Consider the following 23,346-nt stretch of genomic DNA (forward strand, 5'->3'; position numbering starts at 1 on the left):
GTTGTCCGGCTGGGAGTTGAACCCCCGTCCCACTCTCGTGTCTTTTGCAGACTGCATCACATTTTCTTGCTTTTCATTGCTCTGTATTTTGGCTCCATCCACTAGTTTCCCTGTGAGAGAGAAGCTTGATGTTACCTCCACCATGTTGCTCGGTGTGCTCAGGGTGAGGGGCGGTGTTGTGTTTTCTCCACACAGCATTTTGCATTGAGGCCAAAAAGTTCAATTTTGGTCTCATCTGACCAGAGCGTCTCCTCCCACACGGCTTGTGGAAAACTGGTTTACTTTCTCTTTGTCACTCTTCCATAAAGGGCAGCTTCGTGGAGTAAACGGCTAATCGTTGTCCTGTAGACAGATTCGCTCAGCTCAGCTGTGGATCTTTGCAGCTCCTCCAGAGTTAACATGGTCCTCTGGGTTGCTTCTCTGATTAATCTTCAACTTTTCTGGCTTGTCAGTTTGGGTGGGTCACCTTCTCTTGGTAGGCGTGTGGTTGTGCCATATTCATTCCATTTTTTCACGATGGCTTTTATGGTTTATCTGTGAAAGGTCAAAAGCTTGAGATTGATATTTGGCTACAGCTTTATCCCTGAGCTGTTTGGTGAGCTCCTTCGTCGTCATGATGCTCTTCAGTAATGCTCTCTAACAAACTGAGGCCTTCACAGAACCGGTGTATTTGTACTGAGATTAAGTGGCAGACAGGTGCACTTTGCTAAACCTTCCAAAATCTGCCCGCATCCAGTTCTAAACACTGGCGCTCACGTACCATGGTCCATGCTGTGAATGGATCGGGTCCAGCTTACACCCAGGACATGGTGAAACCCGACATCCCGACCCGCACTCTCCGCTCTGCATCTGCTAAACTGCTCAACCCTCCCTCACTGAGAGCAAAACACTCGACTAGATCACCACTCTTTGCTGTCCTTGCTCCGAAATGGTGGAACGAGCTCTCTGAAGACACCAGGACCGCAGGGAGCCTTCACATCTTCCGCCGCAAAACTAAAGACTCCACCTCCACTAAAAGACTAACAAAGTGTACTTACAATGGCTCTGAGCTGTAGCAAGTTGTAAATCGGCTTATTTGATGGACTTGCACGGTTTCTTGTTCTTTTGGTTGAAATGCACTTATTGTAAGTCGCTTTGGATAAAAGCGTCAGCTAAATGATGTGTAATGTAATGTGAACCCGATTTACTAATTCTATGACTTGTGAAGGCAATTGGTCGCACCAGATCGCATTTTCTGTTGGTCCATTACATAAAATCCCAATGAACTACATTTCATTGTATATTTGATGGGTTTTATTGCTTAATGACGAGAATGATTCAGGGCCGTTTGTTGATTGGTTAGATATCTAGGGACTTTGGGTCGAATTAACTCAGTTCAAATTGACCAAAACACGAAGCGCACTGTAAACATGTCAATTTAAAACAATGACATCATAAGGAGATATAATGCAAACACACTTAAAGCAACATTTGAAGTTGCACAGAATAATGAAGATAAATCAGTTTCAAGGGGCCCCACGAAAAAGGCAGTCATTTGTCTACTTGGAGGTTGGAGACCAGAAGAGTTTACTAGCGGCTATGAGATACCTCCGACCTCAGAAAGTTATGTTTTACCTTTTGAGAATATACATATTTTTCTACAACTTTTTTTTTCATTTGGCTAAAGTTCTAAACCCAGCAGCCATACAAAGACATCCGTGTGATCATCGGATATCAGCATTTGGTGCTTGAAAATTCAACAGACACATTTGAATGAGTCAGTTTCTCTTCCCGCATCCTTCACAAACCTACTCCAGAGAAATCGTTTTTTAGATCACAAAAAATACAGGCAGCTGTGACTGTTGTTCAAACTACCGGATTAGACAAATTCTCTTGTCACAGCGTATAAAGTACAAGGGTGATTTGCATGATCCAGTTCAAATGAGGATGGATTATTTGGTGCTGTAAATGATTCAGCTGTTTTAATACGGCACATTGGTGCTCGTAAAAAGGTAAATTGCCATGGAGACAAAAGATAATTGGGGAGGAGGAGGGAGTGTGTTTACCCGGCATTGGGGCTCCGGCCCAGTTGGTTCGAATGTTTGTTTTCAAGCTGTTGTTTCTTGTGCTCCAACAATACTTTAATCCGTCAGCGTCTCTCTCCCGCGGACGTTTGGAGGGTTTTTTCAGGACATATGGTCCAAAACGGTAAAAGGATTAGATTCCACTTTAAGTGGATTCATGATTACGGTCTGTTTGTCCCTCACAGGGAGGAACGCCGCACAGGCACCCGGACCGGAGATGGAGGCGCAGCCCAACCTAAACGGGCCCGACGGCCGGCGCCGCAAGCTCGACTGCATGGCCGCAGTGCGTCGGCGGGAGGGCACGGACGAACCGAAGGTCACGGTGAGGTCAAACGTCGCACTGGCGCCAATGGCGGGACGAAAATAGCCACTCCCCCCCACCCCGTGTGCCGCTTTCACTTAAATCTCCAAAAAAAGGGACAGGCGAGGCGGAGGAAGGCCTCTCCTTCTGGCGCCGTAAGATGCCACGAGGGAGCTCTCACAGCGGCGTGGAGCGTCTCCCCGCCCGTGTTACAATTCTCGTGGCGCTGTGCCCTTCTGCCCTCTGTGTTTTAGTGACTGTATAAGAAGGTGTTAATTGTTCTTCTACCCGAAGGCACATCTTGTTCCTTCACCCATGGGTGCACACGCTAAATGTGATTTTGACTGTGGTGAATGTCTGCCTGAGACATTTTACACATTGCGTTTCCTGTGGTAAGGCGTCCGCCACACTGGCAATGCTGTGGGAAGTATTCCTGAGTCCCGCTTGCACAGGAACAAGATTTAAGAGTGGCTTTCCAATTTGGATTATACCTTTCTGCCTGATGGCCACAGCCTAATTTGGTCCGGGTTTATCCCCGGCATGATTCTACCGCCCCGTAGACCGGTGTGGAACCTCAGTGTTAACAAACCTGACTTTGAAACTCAATTTAAGGTTGTACATTTTTCTTTTAGATAACTGTACCTACTGGATAGGATCCCTGGTGTTTATTGCAACCTTTTATATTAAAGGGTTTGAACAAAGCAAACAACACTGTATATATTTCCATGTCATAATTTAATAATAAACTCTGCTCAGCGGGTGATGGAAATTGTCAATATGTGGAATTTCTTTCTACCGGCCATTGTAAAATCTATTAGTCTTTAAAGGTTTTGAAAAGGTCATTTCAACACAAAGGAAAGTAACATTCAGCTGGCTGAGTACTCATTCAAACCGCATCAGAATTCAACCCTAACATGTTATCGCATTGGAACTACGGCGGTATCGGTCATGTAGCCATTCTACGGCTTTAAATACCACCAACCTGAAATGTTGCGGGTTCAAATGACAATCAATATGACACCAGGTCTTTGCTCTATAAACAGTGCTGATGTACAGTGGGAGGTTTGGGTAATCAATTTCCATATTTTACAGAATGTCCTGGTGTTGGACTGCGCTAAACATTTGCCACTGTCCTTGGCTGTTAGGATCGGACTACGGAAGCCCGGTTTGCCAGAGAACCTCATCAGATCAAACCCAGCGGGAAGCACAGCGAGGCGGAGGCAATCGGCAACATGCTGAGCCGGTCCATAACCACCCAGCACCTGCTCTACGCCGGCCTGGGCGCCGCTGAGTACATGGAGTTTGTCCTTAAAAATCCCTTCAACGTCCCTCAGACGGTCACCATTCACAGCGACGACCCGGAGCTCAGGTGAGACTCTGGCGGCGGCGTCACGCCGTCATCCCTCCCATAACGGTTTGTGTGTTCAGTATGGGACGCTAACTAAGAGGAGCGCTGTTAGTTGAGAGGTTTCGTCCCGAGTCTCAACACAACAGCTGCGTATGCGTTTCTGTACTGTACGCGTTTTCCATTCCCAGCCCTTCCTTCCTTCCCAAAGGTGACTCAGCAGCACTGGAGATAGAACCTATTTCCATCCTGCTTTAATAAAGTAGGGTGTCTTCACACTTGTCTCTCCCCTCTGTGAGACATGTTTAATCTAGAACTTTGTTCTTTGAAGAGATGCTTTAGCTCACGATATCAAGGGTTGCCGATACCGTGAGGACAAAAAAAACTGGCAGTAGAGGGCAGTAAAGCAACATTAAACCAGATGTTCAGCATCAACAGGAGAAGAAGAAACATGTCAAGAGTGGCATCCTATTCTCAAGTTAATTAACCACCTCACCAAACCAAGGCTGCCTCTAAAAACAAGAGTCTCAGAAATCTTCACCCGGTGCCCATAGTGCTGCCAGTCACGACTGCTTATTCAGCATGCTGATTAGATCCTTATTGTTGCTCTCATTATGCCACCAATGACAACTTAAACAGCTTCTGAAAGGATTGGTAATGCTGAAGGAAATCAGCTCCTCCCATTAAGTGATGCCAACAGTGCTTTGCAGAAGGGATTAAGAAATCCCGTCCTCCACACCGACACGAGAAAATCAAGATGAAGTTTGTGTGACTGTTTTTTATGCAGGTTGTGCGAGTCTGATTCACCGCTCGCTTTCTGTTTTAATATGACATGCGTGGGTGTGCGCGCGGTTTTAACGCTGAAACGGGGTTTTATATTCTCTCAAAACACACCAGTGAGTCTTGTTGGTTCGTTGTAGTGGGTGCATTATTAAGCCTTTTGAATTCTCTAATTTGAGACTGATGTTTTTGTATGTATTCCTTTCAGATCTACATTTTGTTTCGCAGAGTATTTTTGTTTTTGAATAATCGAGATAGATGTTAGTCACTTGATGCAAATAACTGCCAAATTTACCACCACATTTTGCACGTGTGTCTGCATGAATAACTATGATAACACCTTGACACAGATGCAGACATAAAGCTGGGGAGAGCTAAAACCCCCTTTAATCCACAAATAGAAGCCATTATGGTGGATATCTCCCGGATCAACCCGTTCTTGGTATCAAATGCCGTGTTTGTTTCCTTCACTTTGCGTCGTCGTTAATCCCCAGCACAGAATTTGTTTTTGTTATGGATTCTGCGCATGCCTGAGTTTTGGATTAACATACATCATGTTGATCAACAAAGGCTGAAGTGCGCCATAGATGAGTCATTATGGAATTAGCCACCGGGTCTAATTGAGTCCACAATCCCTACATCTGTCCTCTCACCGGCTTAGCGCCCTGTTAGCGCACCTATACATTTCCATATATGAGGCAGTGTGACACTTTACACCGAACCGTCTGCCACCTCTACCAAGAGCCAGAAACGTGTTAATTAGTGAAGCAGCTTCTGCGTGGCATGTGTTTCAAAGCGAACACTGCGGATCACCTCGTCAGGTCAATAAACACGGCGCCGCCATGACCCTCTGCTTTGTATTGTATTAAAGGGGGGGTGCTGTCATGTGCAATGTTGTTCTGTATGTGACAAGATACATTAAATAGTATCATTAGTAACTAGGTCTGTATCAGAGTTGTAACACAATGTGTATCTCCTTTGCATATCTGGAGAGGCCCCATCCAACCAATACACACTTTGCAGGTGTATTGCAAGCGACACACAGAAATGCACAAAAATTGTAATGTAGGATAGAACAGCATTACAACCAAACTCTGACTTAGTTCCCAGGAGTCACCAGGCGATGAGCGTGTCATGTCCCCTAGCAACTGCAGCCGAGCAAATGCCGAAAACATCTTTTCATTAATCCATCGTTTTTTTATATAAACGTTTGTGTACGGGTACAAAATATCTATATCAAGCGGTTTGCAAAAGGCTGCAAGAATGCATTTTTAAATGTTGAAATATTTCAATAATCTGCAGGTACTCAACAAAACACACTTTAAATTGTTTGTTGCCACAGGAATGTTTCCTGGGAAAAGAATTACCTGTTTTTGAGAGCTATGAATTTTCTGAGCTGCACTTTAGGCAAAATTCCTTTGTCTTTGAAGGACTGACACATATGTACACAAACGTCCCGAGTACCTCCTGTTATCCTGGACTGCGTGAACCATGGCCCGGTCGGCGCGCCGTAACGTCCTTGTCAATATTTGATGAGAAAAAGAAAAGAAGCCGGGCCTTGGGTTAGTGCTTTGTTCTAAAGAAACAAACAGAAGAAAAGTCTGACCCTCCAACTGAAATCCAGCATCAGGCTTTGAAGGGAGAATACTCAGAGAGAGAGAGAGAGAGGGCCGGGCCGCAGTGGCTTTGATGTGTGTTTAGAGCCCAAAGGCTCCTCCTTGAAGTGGAGGACACGTTTGCAACCTGTTGCCATCCATTTTGCATGGCTACCTTTCACACTTGGCCTCACAGAGCCCAGTGTGAGCCACGACCCCTGGCTAGCAGAGTGACAGGAGACCTCTGCTCCTCTGCTTCTTTCCACGCGGCTGCTGCCTTCGCTCTCATCCGGGCTCCGTCTCCATGCGCTTCCTCAAGTCGCTCGCCTGGTATCCTTTTGAATCATCTTTATTTTGTTCCTTCTGTTTTTCCTCAGTTTGTCATCTTTCCCTCTTACACGCAGTCTTAGTTGTGGTGATGAGCCCCAGGCAAACATAGTTCATTTTAAATGCACAGGTGGGGGTCTCCAATTAAGTTGCATCTCACGCCAATGTTGGGAAGGTGGAGCCCTGAGAAACTCCTAGAGTTTCACACTCGTATTGAGAGAAATCCCCCCCACCCCCCCCTCTCCCTGCACAGGGGTTGGAAAGTTTAAGGCAGCGCTTTCCTTTATGCATCAATGCGTGAAATATTTGCATTCAAATAAGAGGGAAGAGCAGAGGAGAGACCTCCCACTGTCGGAGCGTCTTATCTGTTCCTGTTGCTCTCTCTCTAGAAATCCATTAGTTGGGGATTGCAGGGGGGCTTTCACTGACCTCCGTACACTGTTATGAAAGCTGCCAGGCTGTCGAAATAGCTCACTTCCATTGTTGGCTGTACACTCAACTTCACATTATTTGAATTAGTTTGTAAGAATGGGAAAGCTACATTGTACGTCTGCTCTAAATATGTTGTTTTAGATGCATTGCATGTTTTTATAAGCTCTAATATCACCCTTTATACCTGGGGAACATTTAACAGCTAAAGACACAGATAAATTCAAATTAAATTCAAAAGTTTGCTTTGGTTTAATGACAGTAGGAAAATTATATTGTTGCTCCTGCTCCTTTGCTATACCCTCTTAGGGAAATAATGTGAGCACACAACACCGTTTTTGTAGATTTTTAAAACTCTGCTAGCTGACCTGCCGTCAAGCACATCTTTGTAAGAGCCAAATGTATATTGTACCACGTTATCGTTACTCCCCTCCCCGTGGCTTGCAGTGACATTTTGTTTAGTGATAATTGGTGGAAAGTAAGAACAACCAGCCTTATATAACGTATATGCAGCACAGATCTTTCATTCCCGGACAGTTTTTCCAGCTACCTGACAAAAGCTCAAGATCAGAGCCTGATGCATCGTAGCCGCATCCCAGATTTCAAGCTGGCTGGTGGTGTGAAAAACAACTTTAAGCTTTTTGAGTAGAATGGATGTCATCTTATTCTGTGGGTCCAACTAGCCAATTATGAAATCTTGTAATTTAAAGAATCAAAATGCAGTTAAAATGCTTTGATGTTGAAAAGGAACATCATTTTTTTTCTCGTATCTTCTGTCTGAAACGTTGCGTTTTAGTGCCTTTCTCTTTATGCCTCCCAAACCGCACCAATCGTGGCGGGAGTCCAGCGTCATATTGGCGCCCACAGCTCTCCCCAATGGTCTTCATATATGTGAACGAATCCATTTCACTCTCGTGCCTTCTAATCCAGGGACGCCATGAGGAGAGTTGTGTGGAGCATTTTGAGGATATTTTGCTTGGGCGTGTCGGGGGGAGGGCCGAGGCCATGTAAGGTCTGATGACGTCACCGAACCCCGGGTTGTTTTAATTAGCGTTACATCAATACAGGAACATGCATCCAGCGTTTGGGAGGCTGGTAAACGTGCCAGACAGACACATTAACGTGTAGAAGCACTATCAAAGTGACATTTTTATAACATAACCTGTTAAAATCCAATTTACTGAGCACTTTACTCCCCTTGTGGATATGCAGACATCAATCGCATAAGACCATTGTCACCTTCATTTTAGAGAGATGACACCCACGTCTCAGCCATTGGCGTTTTCTTCACCAACTCAATCAATACGTTTAGACAGGGTTTCCTCTTATCGTACTGTAGGATCTAATAAGCAATGTTCAGTTAAAAAAAAAAGTTTAATCCTGTGTGACAAGTTCATTTGTGATCCTGGATAGATCCCTTAACATATACAAGAGCCTGCTTTCATCTCACTCGTTTCCTTTAATCTTTCCACGCAGCGTCATCACGACTACGGAGGAGTGGGCTTACTTCAAAGCGCTAACCGAAACCCCAACCCCGCTGGAGGAGAACATGTTTCACTTGGAGGAAGGTGCCCCAGGTCCCAAGGTTTACCTGCGGCCCAGAGAGAGCATCCACATCCCCCTGAAATACCAGAGTTTCCTCTGCGACCACACCGTGGCCCTGCAGGTACAGTGCACGGGAGGTTGATGGCGCTGCGACGGTTAGGAGTGGTCAACTTCTAAAACAGTGTTTTTGTGGCACGGTAAGTTGTGCCGGCTGCGGCGGATTGTATCCCAGCAGTTGGCTTGTAATTCTGGGATTTTTCCAGTCACTGCTTATACATCACCGCAAATGTAAGATCTCCCTGCGGCTTCTAATGCCGGGGTACTTCACAGCTCTGCTTATTGATTCCAGTGGTGTGGAAACCTTTTTTTTTTTTTAAATTGATTGCCCCTGGGTGGTCCAAACATGCGGCTTGGTGTGAGAGCAGTGTGGGAAGAGGTGGAGCGGTGCAAATTGAAATATTATTGATATAAATGTCACCACACCACAGGGGTTGTTTAACATAACTGATCCATCCCGGGGCCACGTTATACACGGGTTATGGCAACTTAGGCTCCGTAGGTAATTTGGGCCAAGGGCCACCGTTGTGTGCTCTTATCTCCTGAAGATGAGGGGGGTTTCTACACTTTCTCCGTTTTGTGATCTTTTCCAGGTTTCTTGTCTGGTGTGCACATGTGATATTTTCTCGGTTGCCATTTTTTTTTTTTAATAGATGATCAATGTTGATAACTATCGCGTTTTCTTATCAAATCCTCACAGGGGCCCAGCTTTCAACCGACACACAAAGGTTCCCAGGTGGCCAAGAGAAATCTGTCCAACATTGTTGCTGCCAAGACCATTAAGGTACAGTCTGCTATTAAGTTCTTTGAACAATATTTTTTATGTATTATTTGAACCATTCTTATCTCGTTTTGTAGTGCGTTGCTTCTCAGTCCCTTTGGTTGCCTGTCTCCAGGCGGGAATTATACTAAGCTATGGATTTGAAATGCCATGTGGATGTGCATCGTGTTTCTGCCATGATAAGAGCTTTAATATAGTCCACTGGAAACATTGTATCCTAGCAAACATCAATTGAATGTTATATTCGGAGGAGTAGAGGAAGACAAAGTTACCTAAACTAGTATGAAGCTTTTGATCTGGAATTCATTTGGGTTAACTCTCTGGTACACACACACACACACACACACACACACACACACACACACACACACACACACACACACACACACACACACACACACACACACACACAGTCTCTGCAGAGCAGCGGTGCACCGCCTCCTCCCTCCACTCTCCTCCTGCACAGTCGCAACTCCGAAACAAAGAAACCTTTGATGTGTCAACTACTTACAATGTAACACTTGTCAGGCCAAATTATATGCTGGAAATTACTTTTATCTTTCCGAATATTGTTTATCTTCTCCAACTGGTAGAAGTCTGCCTAGAGGGTTAAACTACAGTATCTCCGATGGGAGCACAGCTTGAAGTGTCCAGCTAATCTACTTTAAAAATGAACCGTGCACGAATAGTATTACTCTGAAGTTATTCCCCCATTTTATGCACATATTCAACCATTTATAGTGGGGAGAAGTTTAGAGGGAGAAGCACTATGAATGTGCTAGATCCATTGACTTTGGATGAGACTATGTGCTCAACATCTGCATGTGATGGAACATGCTAGTCTGCACCCAAACTAAAAAAAAAACCTCACTGACCTGTACTTAACAATAGTCCTGTTGCTTTTTAGAGTACAACACCCTAAAGCGCCTCCCTCACACTGCCAAGTGTGTGTCCGTGTCTGCCTACAGCGTGTGTGTGTGCGCCAGTGTCAGCATTGCTGCTCTGAGCAGAAATCTTGTCAAGAGGTCAAAGAGGTTGAGTCCGGATCAAAATTGTGTCCCGCTAAAACTGACAAGCCCCAACAGCGGAGCTGTCAGGGCGCCAGCTTTGGCACCGCTGTCAGTCAGCACACATCACCAGAGCCAGATATGGGCCACTATTGCAGGTCAGCGTGGGCATCAATGATTTGGACAGCTGCTGTTTGGCAGGGATCAGATTCGATGTTTGTGGCTTGGCAACCAAAATGTGGAAAGTCACGCTTTATTTTTGTAACAATAGATCAGATCAGATTACACATTTAGTACATTTGATCCGCATTTCATCCTTGCCTGGAACTATTTCTGAATCCCACTGCATAGATCCCTTGTATAAATCAATGTAAGAACCAATTGCAAAGTTTTATGTATAGTATAAATAACATTTGATAGTATGTGGACAACCAAACATTGTTAATCAGCATGAATCTGCTGCTTGAACAGCTTTCACACCTCTGGAAAGGTTTTCCACAATATTTTCAACCTGAGTGCAGGAGAATGCTCCCATTCAGCCATTGCTAATGTTTCATGGAGTGGAGGTCAAAGTTCTTCCACTTTGAAACCAACATGTTTATTGTTCTGTGGGTTTTTATTATGGTAGGGTTCCACGCATTTAATTAGTGCACTATGAATAATTGAGTAATCTTCGTATTAAAAGCCTTCAAATAAATAAACTCTGCAGTGTGTTTGGTCTGCACTTTATATATGCTGTCATCTCAACACTGCAGCATCGTCTTGGAAGAGAACAAACAATGATTGGTATCAATAAGCCTGTGTGTGGATCACTAGACTATAAATCTTTTGGACTCCGGTTCTCCTCCTGAAGGGATTGTGAAACTCTACAGTAGCAGTCAAAAGATTGGACACACTTTCTTATTGAATGAGAAACTGTGTCCAAACCTTTGACTGGTACTGAATACCAACGAACAGACAGATTTACCGAGCAACTTTTCCACACTTCAAACTGGTTAATATTATTCAGTTGCCAGTAGTCAATACCATAGTGTTTAATCCATATCCTGCAGTTTAGTTACATGTAATCCATAATACCTAAACTCTCTAGTAACGTGTAGCTTTATATCATGTAAATCAAGTGAGCAAACACCAATTTAGGATGGCTTAAAATATAATGGGATGTGAAAGTGTGAGAATGTCACGACTGAGGGAATCCTGGAATTCAGAGGCAGGCAAGCGAGACTTGGTCCAGGTAAAAAAGTTTTTTATTTGTAAAAAAAAAAAAAAAAGGAAGGTTCCTGATACAAGTCTCATTAAACAGATAAACAACCAAACTAAATCTAATTCATCAACTCCACATAACCTCATCTAACAAGTGCCCTCAGCTACACAGAGATTCCACCATTTTCCCCCCAACAGTCAATGTGCTCCACCTTTATAGCGCTGTCAATCAACCCGCCCCAGGTTGCATCATGTGCGCAGGTAACACCCATTATGACACTGCTGACATCATGCCCTGCCCAAACACTAGGCCTCAGTGCCTGCCCTCCCCGCTAGCCTCCAGCACACCTGCCGAGCATGGCAAGCATCCAACCCACATACCAACATGGGGACAAAGGTGAGTTGTCACCCACTTTGTCACAGAAAGGGTTGACAATTCAAATGTATTTTCATATGCTTTTGTGCAAAATGTCAGTTATCATATGTAACCATATGTAATTAGTGCATATGTATGAACACAATTCTGTTAATTTACATGGATCCCGTCCTGAGGGCTGGTTAGATGCAAAGCAAACTTCAAAGCACATTCAGCAGGTCTGTAGGGGTTTCAGTAGTCAAATTGAAGCAAAGTTCTATATTCTAGTATACAGCGGGCTCCATCATCGTCGTACTGTGGGGAATTTATAGATAAAATTCCTCAACTGCTTTTTGAAAAGTTGTATAGGCTGTTTAGAGCTGGACTGCATTGGGAGGAAAACATACCCAAACCAGCTCCGTAGAGGGTCAGGAGTTACAAATGTAGTCATTCTCTAAATGTCTAATGAAAGGACCAGCATGAGCACATGTAGGTGAACGAATGAAATAACAATCACTCAAACATTGCATCACAGTTGACAGACCAACCATCTTGGTTCAGCTTTGACTTTGTGTACCTGAGGGGCCAACATGTCAAGTAGTACCCTTAAATAAAGTGGTTTGCATCAATGGTCGGGACATCCAAGAGGTTGAAAAAATTAGATTTGATGAATAAAATGACACAAAATATAATAAATTCGTATATTAAAATCCGTACAAATCATTTTTTTTTCCTATTTCCTAAAATATTCTTTCAATTAAACCGCTGAGAAAGAAAAAAAACCCTTTTTGTCAAACTGCTCACGGTTTTATGAACAGAAAGGCCTGAACCTTTTACACGGCGGTCACAAGTAAATTAATGTTTTTAAGAGGTCACAAAATGGTTTTAAATCATTTTGCAAAGATAGCCGTTATTAGTTGTTGCCGGTTTCATTGCACGCTGCTGTACTGCTGACACTGCAGACCTTTCACCTTCCCCCCACAGGTGACGTTCAGCGCGGAAGACGGCAAGCCGATGGCCATCTGCCAGCTGAACGTGGAGCCGACGCCTCACGTTGTTGACCAGACGTTCCGGCTCTACCATCCCGAGCTCAGCTTCCTCAAAAAAGCCATCCGCCTGCCGCCCTGGAACGACCCCGAAGGTAGCTAGACGAACTACAGACATCTCCCATCAGCCTCCCAGTCCCACCACATACACACCTATCAGCCTACTTCTTTCATATAACTTGCTTTGTATCTTATTCATTTCAATGTATTCGTATTTCTAGTGTTAGTTTTGTGCGTACGCCATCAGTCGGCTCTCTGACTGACCCTCCAGGAGAGCGGTAACACGTAGATCTGCGCATACTTCTGTAAAAATACAAGTGTATGGCGAATGAATAATATGTGTTGCCTTCATTTCATTGTTCTTTCGAAAATATCAACAAAAACTAATACTAAAATGCCATTTCTAATGGCAAATGTAGCGCCCCCATAGCCGTCCTGGCTATTTGAGTGGAGTGCACTGCCCGAATTCCTAAGCGGTTTATATATTATTAATGCTAAGTTACTGCACTCTGCTAACCATATTATTTAAGCACTTTTATAATACCCATCAAACAGCCCGACACCAAATATAGTAATACACCATTTACTTGGAATGTGATGTAAATAGGAACAATTATTAACAAGTACACGCAATACAACACACACAATAAACCAGCAGGTAAATAACTAATATATACAAAGCGTGTGGTACCCAAACAGTTGTCCGCTGACGTTGCAGACATCTTTCCGAGTTCCGTCATCAACCCCGCCCCCCCAACGTCACTTCCCCTCACGTTTGATTGGGCTATCGTACCTCCCAATCAATACATTAATTACATCACATGAGAACAAACACCATGATCTCAGGACGGCACACAAAATTGGGTAATCGCAACAGGGAGGCATCTGAATATAAAGAAGGAAGTGGATAAATTAATGGAATATGAAGAACATAACTCAGCTCGTATAGCACATATGTGTAGATAATCATGTAAATATAATGTATTGCACGCTTACAAACGACTGGTTTAAACCGCTTAGATATAAAAAGGTCTTGTTCAAATATTTACCATATGTAATGTTTATGTGTACTTTTTTTGGGGTCAAGCAGTTGGAGACCCAGATGTCAGGACTCACATTTCCGTACGCTGCAGTGACCCGAACGTCATCTGCCAGACAAGGATGCTTGTGAGAGGATCTTTTTTTTCCCCTTAGATTTGTGTACAATTCCACACAGCTACATTACCCGAATGTTTCTCTCCATTTCCTGCTCACCTTAAGAACTAGGTGCTGGTGTGATTCACAAGAAGCTGGTACTGAAAACATGCCGTGCACGTTGACCCTTTTAATGTGGGTTGTCTTTTTGTTTCTGTCTTCACTCCTCCAATTTAAAACCTCTTTAATCTGATTCCGTCTAGGCGCCAGGGGAGCCTCAGGACGTGTACTTGAAGGTGCCGGGGAGTCCGAGTCCACACATAAAAATGTTCTTTGTTATGGTTTTCACGTATGTATTGTTTAATACACACATATATATAGTGCAGAACTGGTCTGCTGAGCAAGGGGAAACACAGGCACTTTGCATCATCTCCCTCTTAAAACATTTGCACAGCACATTCTGCTATCTGACAAATGATACCTCTTGAAATGTATTCACAACCAGACATGTGCCCTAATTAGAGTGCAGGTCACTGCCAGGTGTGTCTGCATTGTGGGATTTAATTAATGCGAGACACAAGTGGCTAACCCCCCCCCCCCCATTCTGGGGAGACCCGAACAAGCGCCAATGATTGCAGGCAGGCGGCTCAAAGTCGTAGTGTAAGACAAGTCGTTTAGTTCTGTGAAATCCAAAGTAAATTCACCTTTCTGCCTCCTTAGCGGCTGCTGAGTGGCGGCGAGGCACTCAGAAGTGTGTGTAGTTGAAGTTCAGTTAGCTGTCAGCTGATGGACAAACAAAACATCCAAAACAATTAAAGTGAGCAAACTGTTATGCCTCCACTCGGCTGTGGGCGCCGGCGACGCACTCTGCTGTGTTATCACTAGTGCAAAGGGCTCCGTCGTCCCCTTTCGCAGCACAGACTCATGCACACAAGCCGGCGATTGCAGGATTCTCCTGGCAGAGATAAGAACTAATGGTCGGAAGCCCCACAGGTCACTTAACATTTTTTTTCCTAATGAGAAATGATCATTAGGCAAATTAAAGTCATGCACAAATCTGCACTGGACATTGAATCAGTAACAAGAACACAAACATTTTATCTTTGACATGGTGCACGCCGCGGACGATTAGCAGCTTCATTAAATACGAAGACACTTTGCTCATCCAGTGCTCCTGGAGTGATACGACCTGTTCCTAATGTTTGTTTGTGGTAAAGTCTTTCAGGAATAGGAAGCACATGCGCTCAATACAAATAATACAAGAGCGTTTAAAAGTAGCTTCCGACACGTGTCCTCTACAAGACACTGCCAATTGATTGGACCTTCAGGACATTTTATATCAAGCAAACCTAAAAACTTGTTTTGAGAAAATGTTTTTAAATTAATAATGCTGGAAAGCGTAATATTGCTTAGTAGCAGCTTCAATGCAACACAGGTAATATTGCGTCTCCAGTAACCTTTTGACTTGCTCTCCAAATGCTCCTTTAGTGCAGTTGTCACGGAGCAGGCGGTGAATAGGTGACTGCATTGCACACCACTTACAGCTGAAATGTACATTGCTCCCTCTCATCAGTGCGACGGTGATTATGATCATGTTGCAGTTTTTTTTTTTTAAATCCTCGCACAGCCGTAGATCAGCCCCCCTCGTCTCCGACCTCACGCTGATCCTGCTGCGTCTCGGCTTAATCGTTTCTGATGGTGGTTTTCTGTGCAGGGATAGGTGGATGGCAGCACCATCCCAGATCTGGCAGATTTACGTGCATTTCCTGGAGCGGGTGGATGTCAGCTGTGTGACTGGCCAGCGCAGCTGTCAATCCCTGGTGCTGAGGGGGAAGCAGGCTGTTCGCAAGGTCAAATGTTTCTCATCACACCCCCAGGAGATCCAGGTACACATCTTCAAGAGTAACAACACTTCTGTCCTGGCAGGTCCAAAGGCAGAGTCAGAGAGGCTCCTGTTGTATTGGACGTCTGGGTCCAGACGTGCTGCTGCAGATGTTTCTGTTTTGAGGTCATTTTAAATTAGGTGTAAATACTTTTTGGATCACATCTGATTGTGCCCGTAAGTTGACGAGCGATCTTGAGCTTTCAACCAACAGTAGTATCGGATGGCGTTGAGTGTTAATCCATTTCCGGGTGTTTCCTCTGAGATAAAGCATTCTCTTTTGCCTTCCCTTTTTATGTTTTTTAGATTTTATTAATTGGGACAAATACGGTAAAAATTAGAAGGAAATACTGAGAAAGATTGAATCAAAAATATATATTTTTTTGTAATAACTCCAGGTTAAGATTTAAGTCATTATAAAGACTGTACAAATGCAGATAGAAAGCATGTGTCTTTTTCATCTGATTTATTAATTTATTCAACTATTACTCTCTGCATCGGATCATATGTTGGGCCACATCACAATTACAAAATGTAAAATGGTTGTACACTCTCTGAAGATATCAAAATACATTTCCAGAGTTTATTTTAAGATAATTTCCTAACTGGGTAAAAGAGAGGAAAGAGCTTGATGATGCTTTTCATCGGTGGCGGCTGGCGGAAAATGTTCTAGGTATCGAATCAATTTCAGCAAACAAACATCGCAGGTTGATTTAACGCAAAACAATTAAAGTATGAAAAACGCATTAGTACTTGGCAGTTAAATATTGCAACGTGAAAAAAAGCAGTAAAATGACATTTTGACCATCTTATTTGTCACCCTCAATGGCAATTCAGCATATAATATAATGTGTAGTGTATATGTCGGTTGTCAAAATCTGAGCCAAAACCAATGTTGACTCAGTGTATTTAAATAAACTGAGCCTGATTGGCTAAATTCTATGTCACACATTTTGTATTTAATCAGCAAGCGCTTATACACTCCTTCTGTGGACAATCTTGAGATTGTCACTGGCGCAGCTAAAACAGTACAGTGTGTATGCGCAGGAATCATGTTTTAGAAATATTACTGGGTACATTCCGCATTTCCAAAACCTCCATTGGCCAGCCGCCACTGGTTTTCATACAGAGTTGTAGTAAAAGTGCATTCAAAATATGACTCAGTCAAGAGTCACATTCACCGCCTTGTACAGTACGAGCGGGATGTTCCCTCCCTGAGTAAAATGGCCTACAGACTAAAAGAGGAACAGATGTTTAAAAAAAAAAAGATTTCACCGTGTGCAGCAGCGCCAGCTTTGATCTGTGGAATGCATCGGAGGAGTCTTATGAAAGCGGATAAAGCTCACCGCCAGAGAATAGCTTTGCTTTTCCCGACAGATTAAAAAAAGAGCCACCGAGTAAATCTCATTCTCACAACTTTCTGTCTCACTTTTCTGCCTCTACTTTCATTTCATTATCTGCCCTCTCACCCACTCTATTATATTCCCAAGAGACGGTTAACCACCTTTTCCCATTAATTCTGTCCTTCCCAGTATCCCTCCCCTCCCCGCCTCTCCAGTGTTATCTCCTGTTCCATTGTGAGCCATTCTCGTTCTGTCACTTGCTCAATGCTTTTATTGCTACCAAATCGTCTCTTGTCCCACTTTTACAACACCACCAAACTCCAAGCCTCTTCCTTCCTGTAGGTGGACCCAGCAGGTGTGTTCCTTCTGCCTCCCGCGGCGCTTCAGGAGCTTCAGTTGAAGTTGCAACCGTGGCGGGCTGGAAGCCGCTTCTTGTACGTGAACGCCGTTGATGTGGAACAGCGGCGGCTGGTCACTGCCTGGCTGCTCTGTCTCAACGTCCACCGGCCTGTACTGTCCAAGGTATGTGTGGTGCTCCCAACCCAAGATGGTAATACTCAGAATCAGAAGCCATTTGACACATAGTATGTGCAACAATAGAGGAATTTGACATGGTGCAATAAAACATGCATATAAACGGATATGTTTATACTTATGTGTGTCCATATGTTTCTATGGTGAGAGAAACCACTGTTCCAAGGATGAAGTATTTGGGTCAATGGGGGGGGACACGGACTTGGTTCATCCGTGTGATGTTGTTATGAACCCGTCACACTGCATTTGGGGAGGCTTTGGAAACCATTGTCACTCATTTTTCTCTTCCAGAGTACAAATGGTTTGAGCAGTGCAGAGCCAAAATCGCAGAGGTGCTTTTTGAGTACATCATTTTAGATGAGATTAAAGAGGCTCAACACTTTAAACCGTTTCCTATACACTCAATCCTCCCTCCCTCCTTCTAATGGATAATCCATTGATCTTTTACAAATCTTGCACCGTGTCGAAGATGCAAATAATTCCTAATTGCGTCATTACATACACACATCTGTGTGTTCTTGCTTGTAGAAAGGGCTGGGAAGCTTGGTGAAGTATTTGCACGGCAAAGCTACCGTTGCCCCCCAGGTATCCAGTAACACGCTAACGCGCCCCCATTGGGCGGTAGCCGGCCAAACTAGCTGAACTTGGTTGTGGGTCCTTGCTTACTAACAAGCACAGCGAACTTGCGGCACTAGAGCAGTTTAACGATGCGGTTTCTGGGTACGTCAGTAAGCGGAAGGTTGCACCGTTGCATGCTTGCACAGAGAAGCCGGTGGCAGGGAGTCATGGTAAAAAGACAAAAAGACAATAGCATCAATTCTGATCCTATTTTTAACAATATTAGTGTCAAAAAAAAGGGCCGCTGATCCCCTATAACGCCTTTCTGAGTCATTTGACTATCGAAGGTTGTGTTGACATTATAACTCTCAATGTTTTTCTCTCATGTGATGCAGCTCAGTTTAATCCTCAGAATTTAGTCCCATTCTTTGTCCAATCTTGATCACTTGCACTTGTCTTAGTAATGAATTGGTCATCTAATCTAAATGTAGCGACGAATCAATTGTGGCACTAATTGTGTGTGTAGGCATTTGAAGTGTGTGTCCCAGTCTGTGGGGGCCGCGGAAGCTCCAGGAAGATCACCTACACCAACCCATACAGCAGCAGCCGGGCCTTCCTGCTGCGCTCGGACCATCCAGACCTGCTCCAGTTCAAAGAGGAGAAATTCCAGGTGAGGTCACAAAACAGAGCACTGTCCATCATTTCTAGAAATGAAGACCGCCACCTTGTCTTTCACGTTGAGGCAGAGCAAGGCTGGAGGGGAAAATCCTGCTGAGCAATGATAGGAAGCCTCGATATGCTCATTTGAAAGTCTTTGGAATAAAAAAAAAAGCTGCTACTGCCGTCAGTAGCAAGTTTTTCTTCTCCGAATAGGAACTACTGTCCATTCTGATTTGAGATGTAAAGTGAGGCCACCGTCAGCATTCTTCAGTCACTAATGTCTGTAAAGCTCATAACCATGGTGATAATATGAAAAACTGTGTCCGCCACGGCGATATCGTTGTAGATGAACTAAGCGAAAGGCTTTACAACTGAAATCCACCCAGTCACATAATATATTCCAATCAGGCAACAGAACACGCTGTAAATGTCATCAGTGGCTTTCCACTGACTGAAAGGTTTTTTGTGACTGATTAGTCTGCTTCAGTAATGTAGTTTCACTTTCTCTACACACACAGTGACACCAAACATTTCAGTTTCTAAGTGTCTTATAAATGGAAGAATATAGACTCGAAGAACACATTTGTAGGTCTCGTTTCTGGTGGACGTTTGAGAGCTGTGGTCGAGCCGCAGCGCAGCCGGAACACGAGGAGTTTGACCTTTTTACATTAAATTATTTCACCAATGCCCAAATTGTTTCTCATGGTATACACATAACATTTAAACATCACTGACTCCGCTACACAATGAAATTCCTCAGTGCGGACTATAATAAACCCGCGGATTGTCAAAAGATTTTAACCTGTGTGGAAAAAGAAATGAAGGTTTCAGTGTTTGCTGTCATTGGGTGTTAGACGGGTGAATGGTTTCCTTAAGTCATTACTGCTGGTGTGTACCTCGCAGAATGTCTCTAATAGGCCGTCCTCTGGCACAGCTGTGATGAGACGGCAAAACAAAATGGAAAAGCAGCATTTCAAATGAACAAATGAATGAGACCCAAAGGGCGCCTGTTGCCACATAAACTATTTAAGTCTCGCTGCCGCTGTCCAGGAGACCCTGCATCAATTAGACAGAAGCAGGTGGGGAAAGTAAAAAACAGCCCATTGTTTTTTTCCGTCTTGTCAGCGAGGAGCCAGGCGTCTTTATAAAGAATTCACTATCCCCGCAGCATTAAGCAAATGGGGAGACACTTCTCCCTTTGATGTTATCCACCGCACCATGATGAAACCAGCTGGCAGGAGGGCGAGCGGAGCCCAGATCAATACTGCTATGCTCTTGGAAAAAAAAAATTGCGACATAAATCCCCCAAATTGACCCATACATCCATTGCTGGCTATTACAGAAAAATGCGAGAAGAAAGCTCAGGGCCTTCTAAAATAGTGAGAAAGACAAATAAGGGTCTTTTTAGCACACTTTGAGCCTTAACTAGAAATACATTCCAAACAAGGCGGTGTGAGGGCTTCATTTAGGGAAAGAAATGATCAAAGTCGCACTCTGGCTGAAAACAGTTTATTCAAACCCACAATGCGGATGCACAGTAATGTTGTGCATACGTCTTTGCACCATTTACAGGATAAAATTACTCATAATATATAATATTTTTGTGGACGCAAGCTGACCTGCCTTCAGTTGGTCGATTTTTACAAACGTTTTAGTCTTTGACTTCTGAGTAACTGCTTCGAATTTGTTGGACTGTTCCCTCGGAGTGTGAACCAGGTGTTCTAACCCCGGAGACAAAAAACGTTTTAAAGGCAAATCACACTGGCCAAATTTATACATTGGACTCAAGATTAAGGAAAGACCAAAAGCTCATTTTATTTTCTTTGTCCCCTATCGCTGATTTCCACAATCCAGAAGCGATTTGATCAATTTAAACAAATTGCAAGTAAAAGAAAAACCTCCGCGGCGATGCAAAATCATATAAAGCCAGAACAACGGATCAGTTAAGTGTTGCCGGCTGGGGATGAAGGGCGGATAAGTTGCCTCACAAAGCACATGAATATGAAGCCTGCCTGCCGCGTTGCCTCCACTGTGTCCAGATCAGCGGGGGAGAGACTTACACCATCGGCCTGCGGTTCGCCCCCAGCCAGAGTGCCGGCTCGGTGGAGATTCTGGTCTACGTGAACAACCTGGAGGAGAAGACGGAGGAGACGTTCTGTGTGAAAGTCAACTACTCGTGATGATGAGAACAAACTGTTCCGCAGAAATGTTGCCCCGTTTTGTAGCTGTTGTCGCAATTTTGTATTTAAGACAAGAATAAACTTTTTTCATCACGGTTTGGTTTTTCAGAGTATGTTTGCGTGGGTTCAATGAGCTTCAGCAAATAAGGTCACTGCACGCAAAAGTACTTTCCCTAAAAAGCTTTGAACTAACACCACGAGGTCACCAAACTGTTCACAAGAGATCAGAAGAAACTACATTAATGTACTGAGGCTGCAAGAAATAAACAAGAACATTATTTCTTATGTAATTAGCAAATTGCTGCAATATAAGCGTCAAGTCCAATTCCTAATTATTATCTGTCCTCTTTCGATCCCCAGCCAACCAGGTGGGCTGAGGGTGAAAGCAATAACATTTTATCGACTTTAATTACCCAGCAAACCCACCTGAATGCCACTTGATGGTTGAGTTTTAATCTAAGGCAAGCCGGGGGTCCACTCTCAGAGTCCCCTTACCTCCCAAACAACTTCTCCTCATCAGCGGCGTTATTAGAAACGCAGCCTTAATGAGATGTGAGGCACACGCCTCTTCAAATCGCCCTCCTTAACACCCGCACCCCTAAAAACACTCCATCTTCTCGCTGTCACTCTGTCTGAGATACAGAGAGAGAAGGCCATGCACATTGTGTTATGTAACAGAGTTACATAATCTCCCCCCTCCACCCCCTCCCTCCCTCCTCGCTCTATGTCTCATTAGAATGTGGGCTGCAAAATATGCCTCGGCAACAGCAGCAAAGGAGAATAAAAAGAGGATTGCAACCAAGCCGGATGCACTTCATCTTTACTTTCACAAACGTCTCGTCTGAAGCGGAAGCCTCATTGTCTCTTATGTGTTAACAGCGTACAGAAATACATATTAAAGCTTTGTTCACGCCAGTAATTTGTCACCTCCACAACCTGTTCTGGTTGTGCTCAGAGATGCTGAGATGCTACTGGAGAAGGCTGATGAGGCGTTTCGTCTTGCGTGCAGCTTAAATACTCGCATCCCGGTCTGAGCAGCGCTCTCTCGCAGCGTGGGGGCATCGCCGCACCGAGGCCTTATTAGCCGCGCCAGTCCGCTCGTTGTCGGTTCCTCCTGAGGGAGCGCAGACGTCCGCCGCAACAGCTCCCGCCGTCTGCTCACCTTGTTAGTGTGGTTAGACAGCCGCCCAGCAGAGATCCTGCCTTGACATTATGCTGGAGAGTAGCTGTTATTGCCCCGCTCCGGAGGAAAAACAAAACAAAACAGGCGTACCTGCATGGTGCGTGTTTGTGCGTTCTTTTTGTGTGTCTAAGTGCCTTGGCTGAGCCATGTGAGTGGGTGCAGGTCTATGAGAGGAGGGAGCGACGCGGGTATCAAAGAGCTCTGTAACCGGAGGAATATGCATCCTAGCAACCAGCCCTCCTCCTCCTCCTCCTCCTCGCACAGAGAGGAGAGAGACTGGGTTTCTTGTTCCGTTTTTTAACCTTGAGCTGAAGACAACTGGGAACACACACACACACACACACACACACACACACAGAAAGGAGTTATTAGAGACATTTTAAAGAAAAGGAGGGTGTTTACACCTTGCCACACCCTCATCAGTGATGTCACAACCAGTTTGAAAACCCTTTGGAAGGGCACCTGGGTCCAATTAGTGGTGCGAGAAGCGGCACTGCTGCAACTTCTTTTGCTTAATTTAATCTAAAATAAAAAAAAATCTCCATCAGATGATTTGATGTTTCAACTGAAGCTGATTGAGAAGATTGAAATGAAGGGTACTCCAAGTCGGTTGAAATGAGTTGTGTTGTCGTGGCTACGGTACAGGATATGCAGTGTTTCACCAACTCCTATTCTTCAAAGCCTCATCACGATATTTTCAGGCCGCAAAATACAACCTGGTATTCACATTCAAGGCCGTTTGATTAGCTCCAGCAGTTTGTGCCAGATGATGCAGCCTGTCTTCGGCTGTGGTACCACGCTGCGATTTTTCCCTGCTGCAGCGCCGCCACATCAATTCGGCAGCGTTAAGGAGAGGAACTGCTTTTGTTGGTGGAAAAGAGACCTAAATGCTGTGTGGGTTCGGTGCCGTGTCTTCAACCGTCACGGTGTTCCACTGGAGGAAGGTGAATCCCTGCAGCGGCAGAAAGCTTCCAAACAGTGTGTATTTATTGATCTTATGGACAGTAACCGTCCTCCACAAAAGACGTGTGCTCATTG

The 23,346-nt window shown here is 44.3% G+C and overlaps 1 protein-coding gene across 7 annotated transcripts in view; it reads left to right on the plus strand.

Moving 5' to 3' along the window:
- The window catches only part of nphp4 (nephronophthisis 4), a 118,931-nt gene extending 97,710 nt beyond the window's left edge, over positions 1-21,221 (plus strand). For 4 of the 7 annotated variants that reach the window (XM_078093762.1, XM_078093780.1, XM_078093770.1 and 1 more), the window contains 11 exons: positions 2,249-2,385; positions 3,510-3,733; positions 8,317-8,506; positions 9,143-9,226; positions 12,773-12,929; positions 13,922-14,001; positions 14,232-14,317; positions 15,683-15,854; positions 17,536-17,715; positions 18,812-18,955; positions 20,985-21,221. In XM_078093762.1, coding sequence (XP_077949888.1) covers positions 2,249-2,385; positions 3,510-3,733; positions 8,317-8,506; positions 9,143-9,226; positions 12,773-12,929; positions 13,922-14,001; positions 14,232-14,317; positions 15,683-15,854; positions 17,536-17,715; positions 18,812-18,955; positions 20,985-21,125 — 1,595 coding nt within the window. In that variant the 3' untranslated portion in view covers positions 21,126-21,221. The remainder of the gene's footprint in view (positions 1-2,248; positions 2,386-3,509; positions 3,734-8,316; positions 8,507-9,142; positions 9,227-12,772; positions 12,930-13,921; positions 14,002-14,231; positions 14,318-15,682; positions 15,855-17,535; positions 17,716-18,811; positions 18,956-20,984) is intronic. The other 3 variants (XM_040193297.2, XM_078093772.1, XM_078093777.1) reach the window with 2 other exon arrangements.
- Positions 21,222-23,346: the final 2,125 nt, after the last annotated feature.

This window comes from Gasterosteus aculeatus, chromosome 2 (assembly GCF_964276395.1).
Source record: "Gasterosteus aculeatus chromosome 2, fGasAcu3.hap1.1, whole genome shotgun sequence".
NCBI lineage: Eukaryota > Metazoa > Chordata > Actinopteri > Perciformes > Gasterosteidae > Gasterosteus > Gasterosteus aculeatus.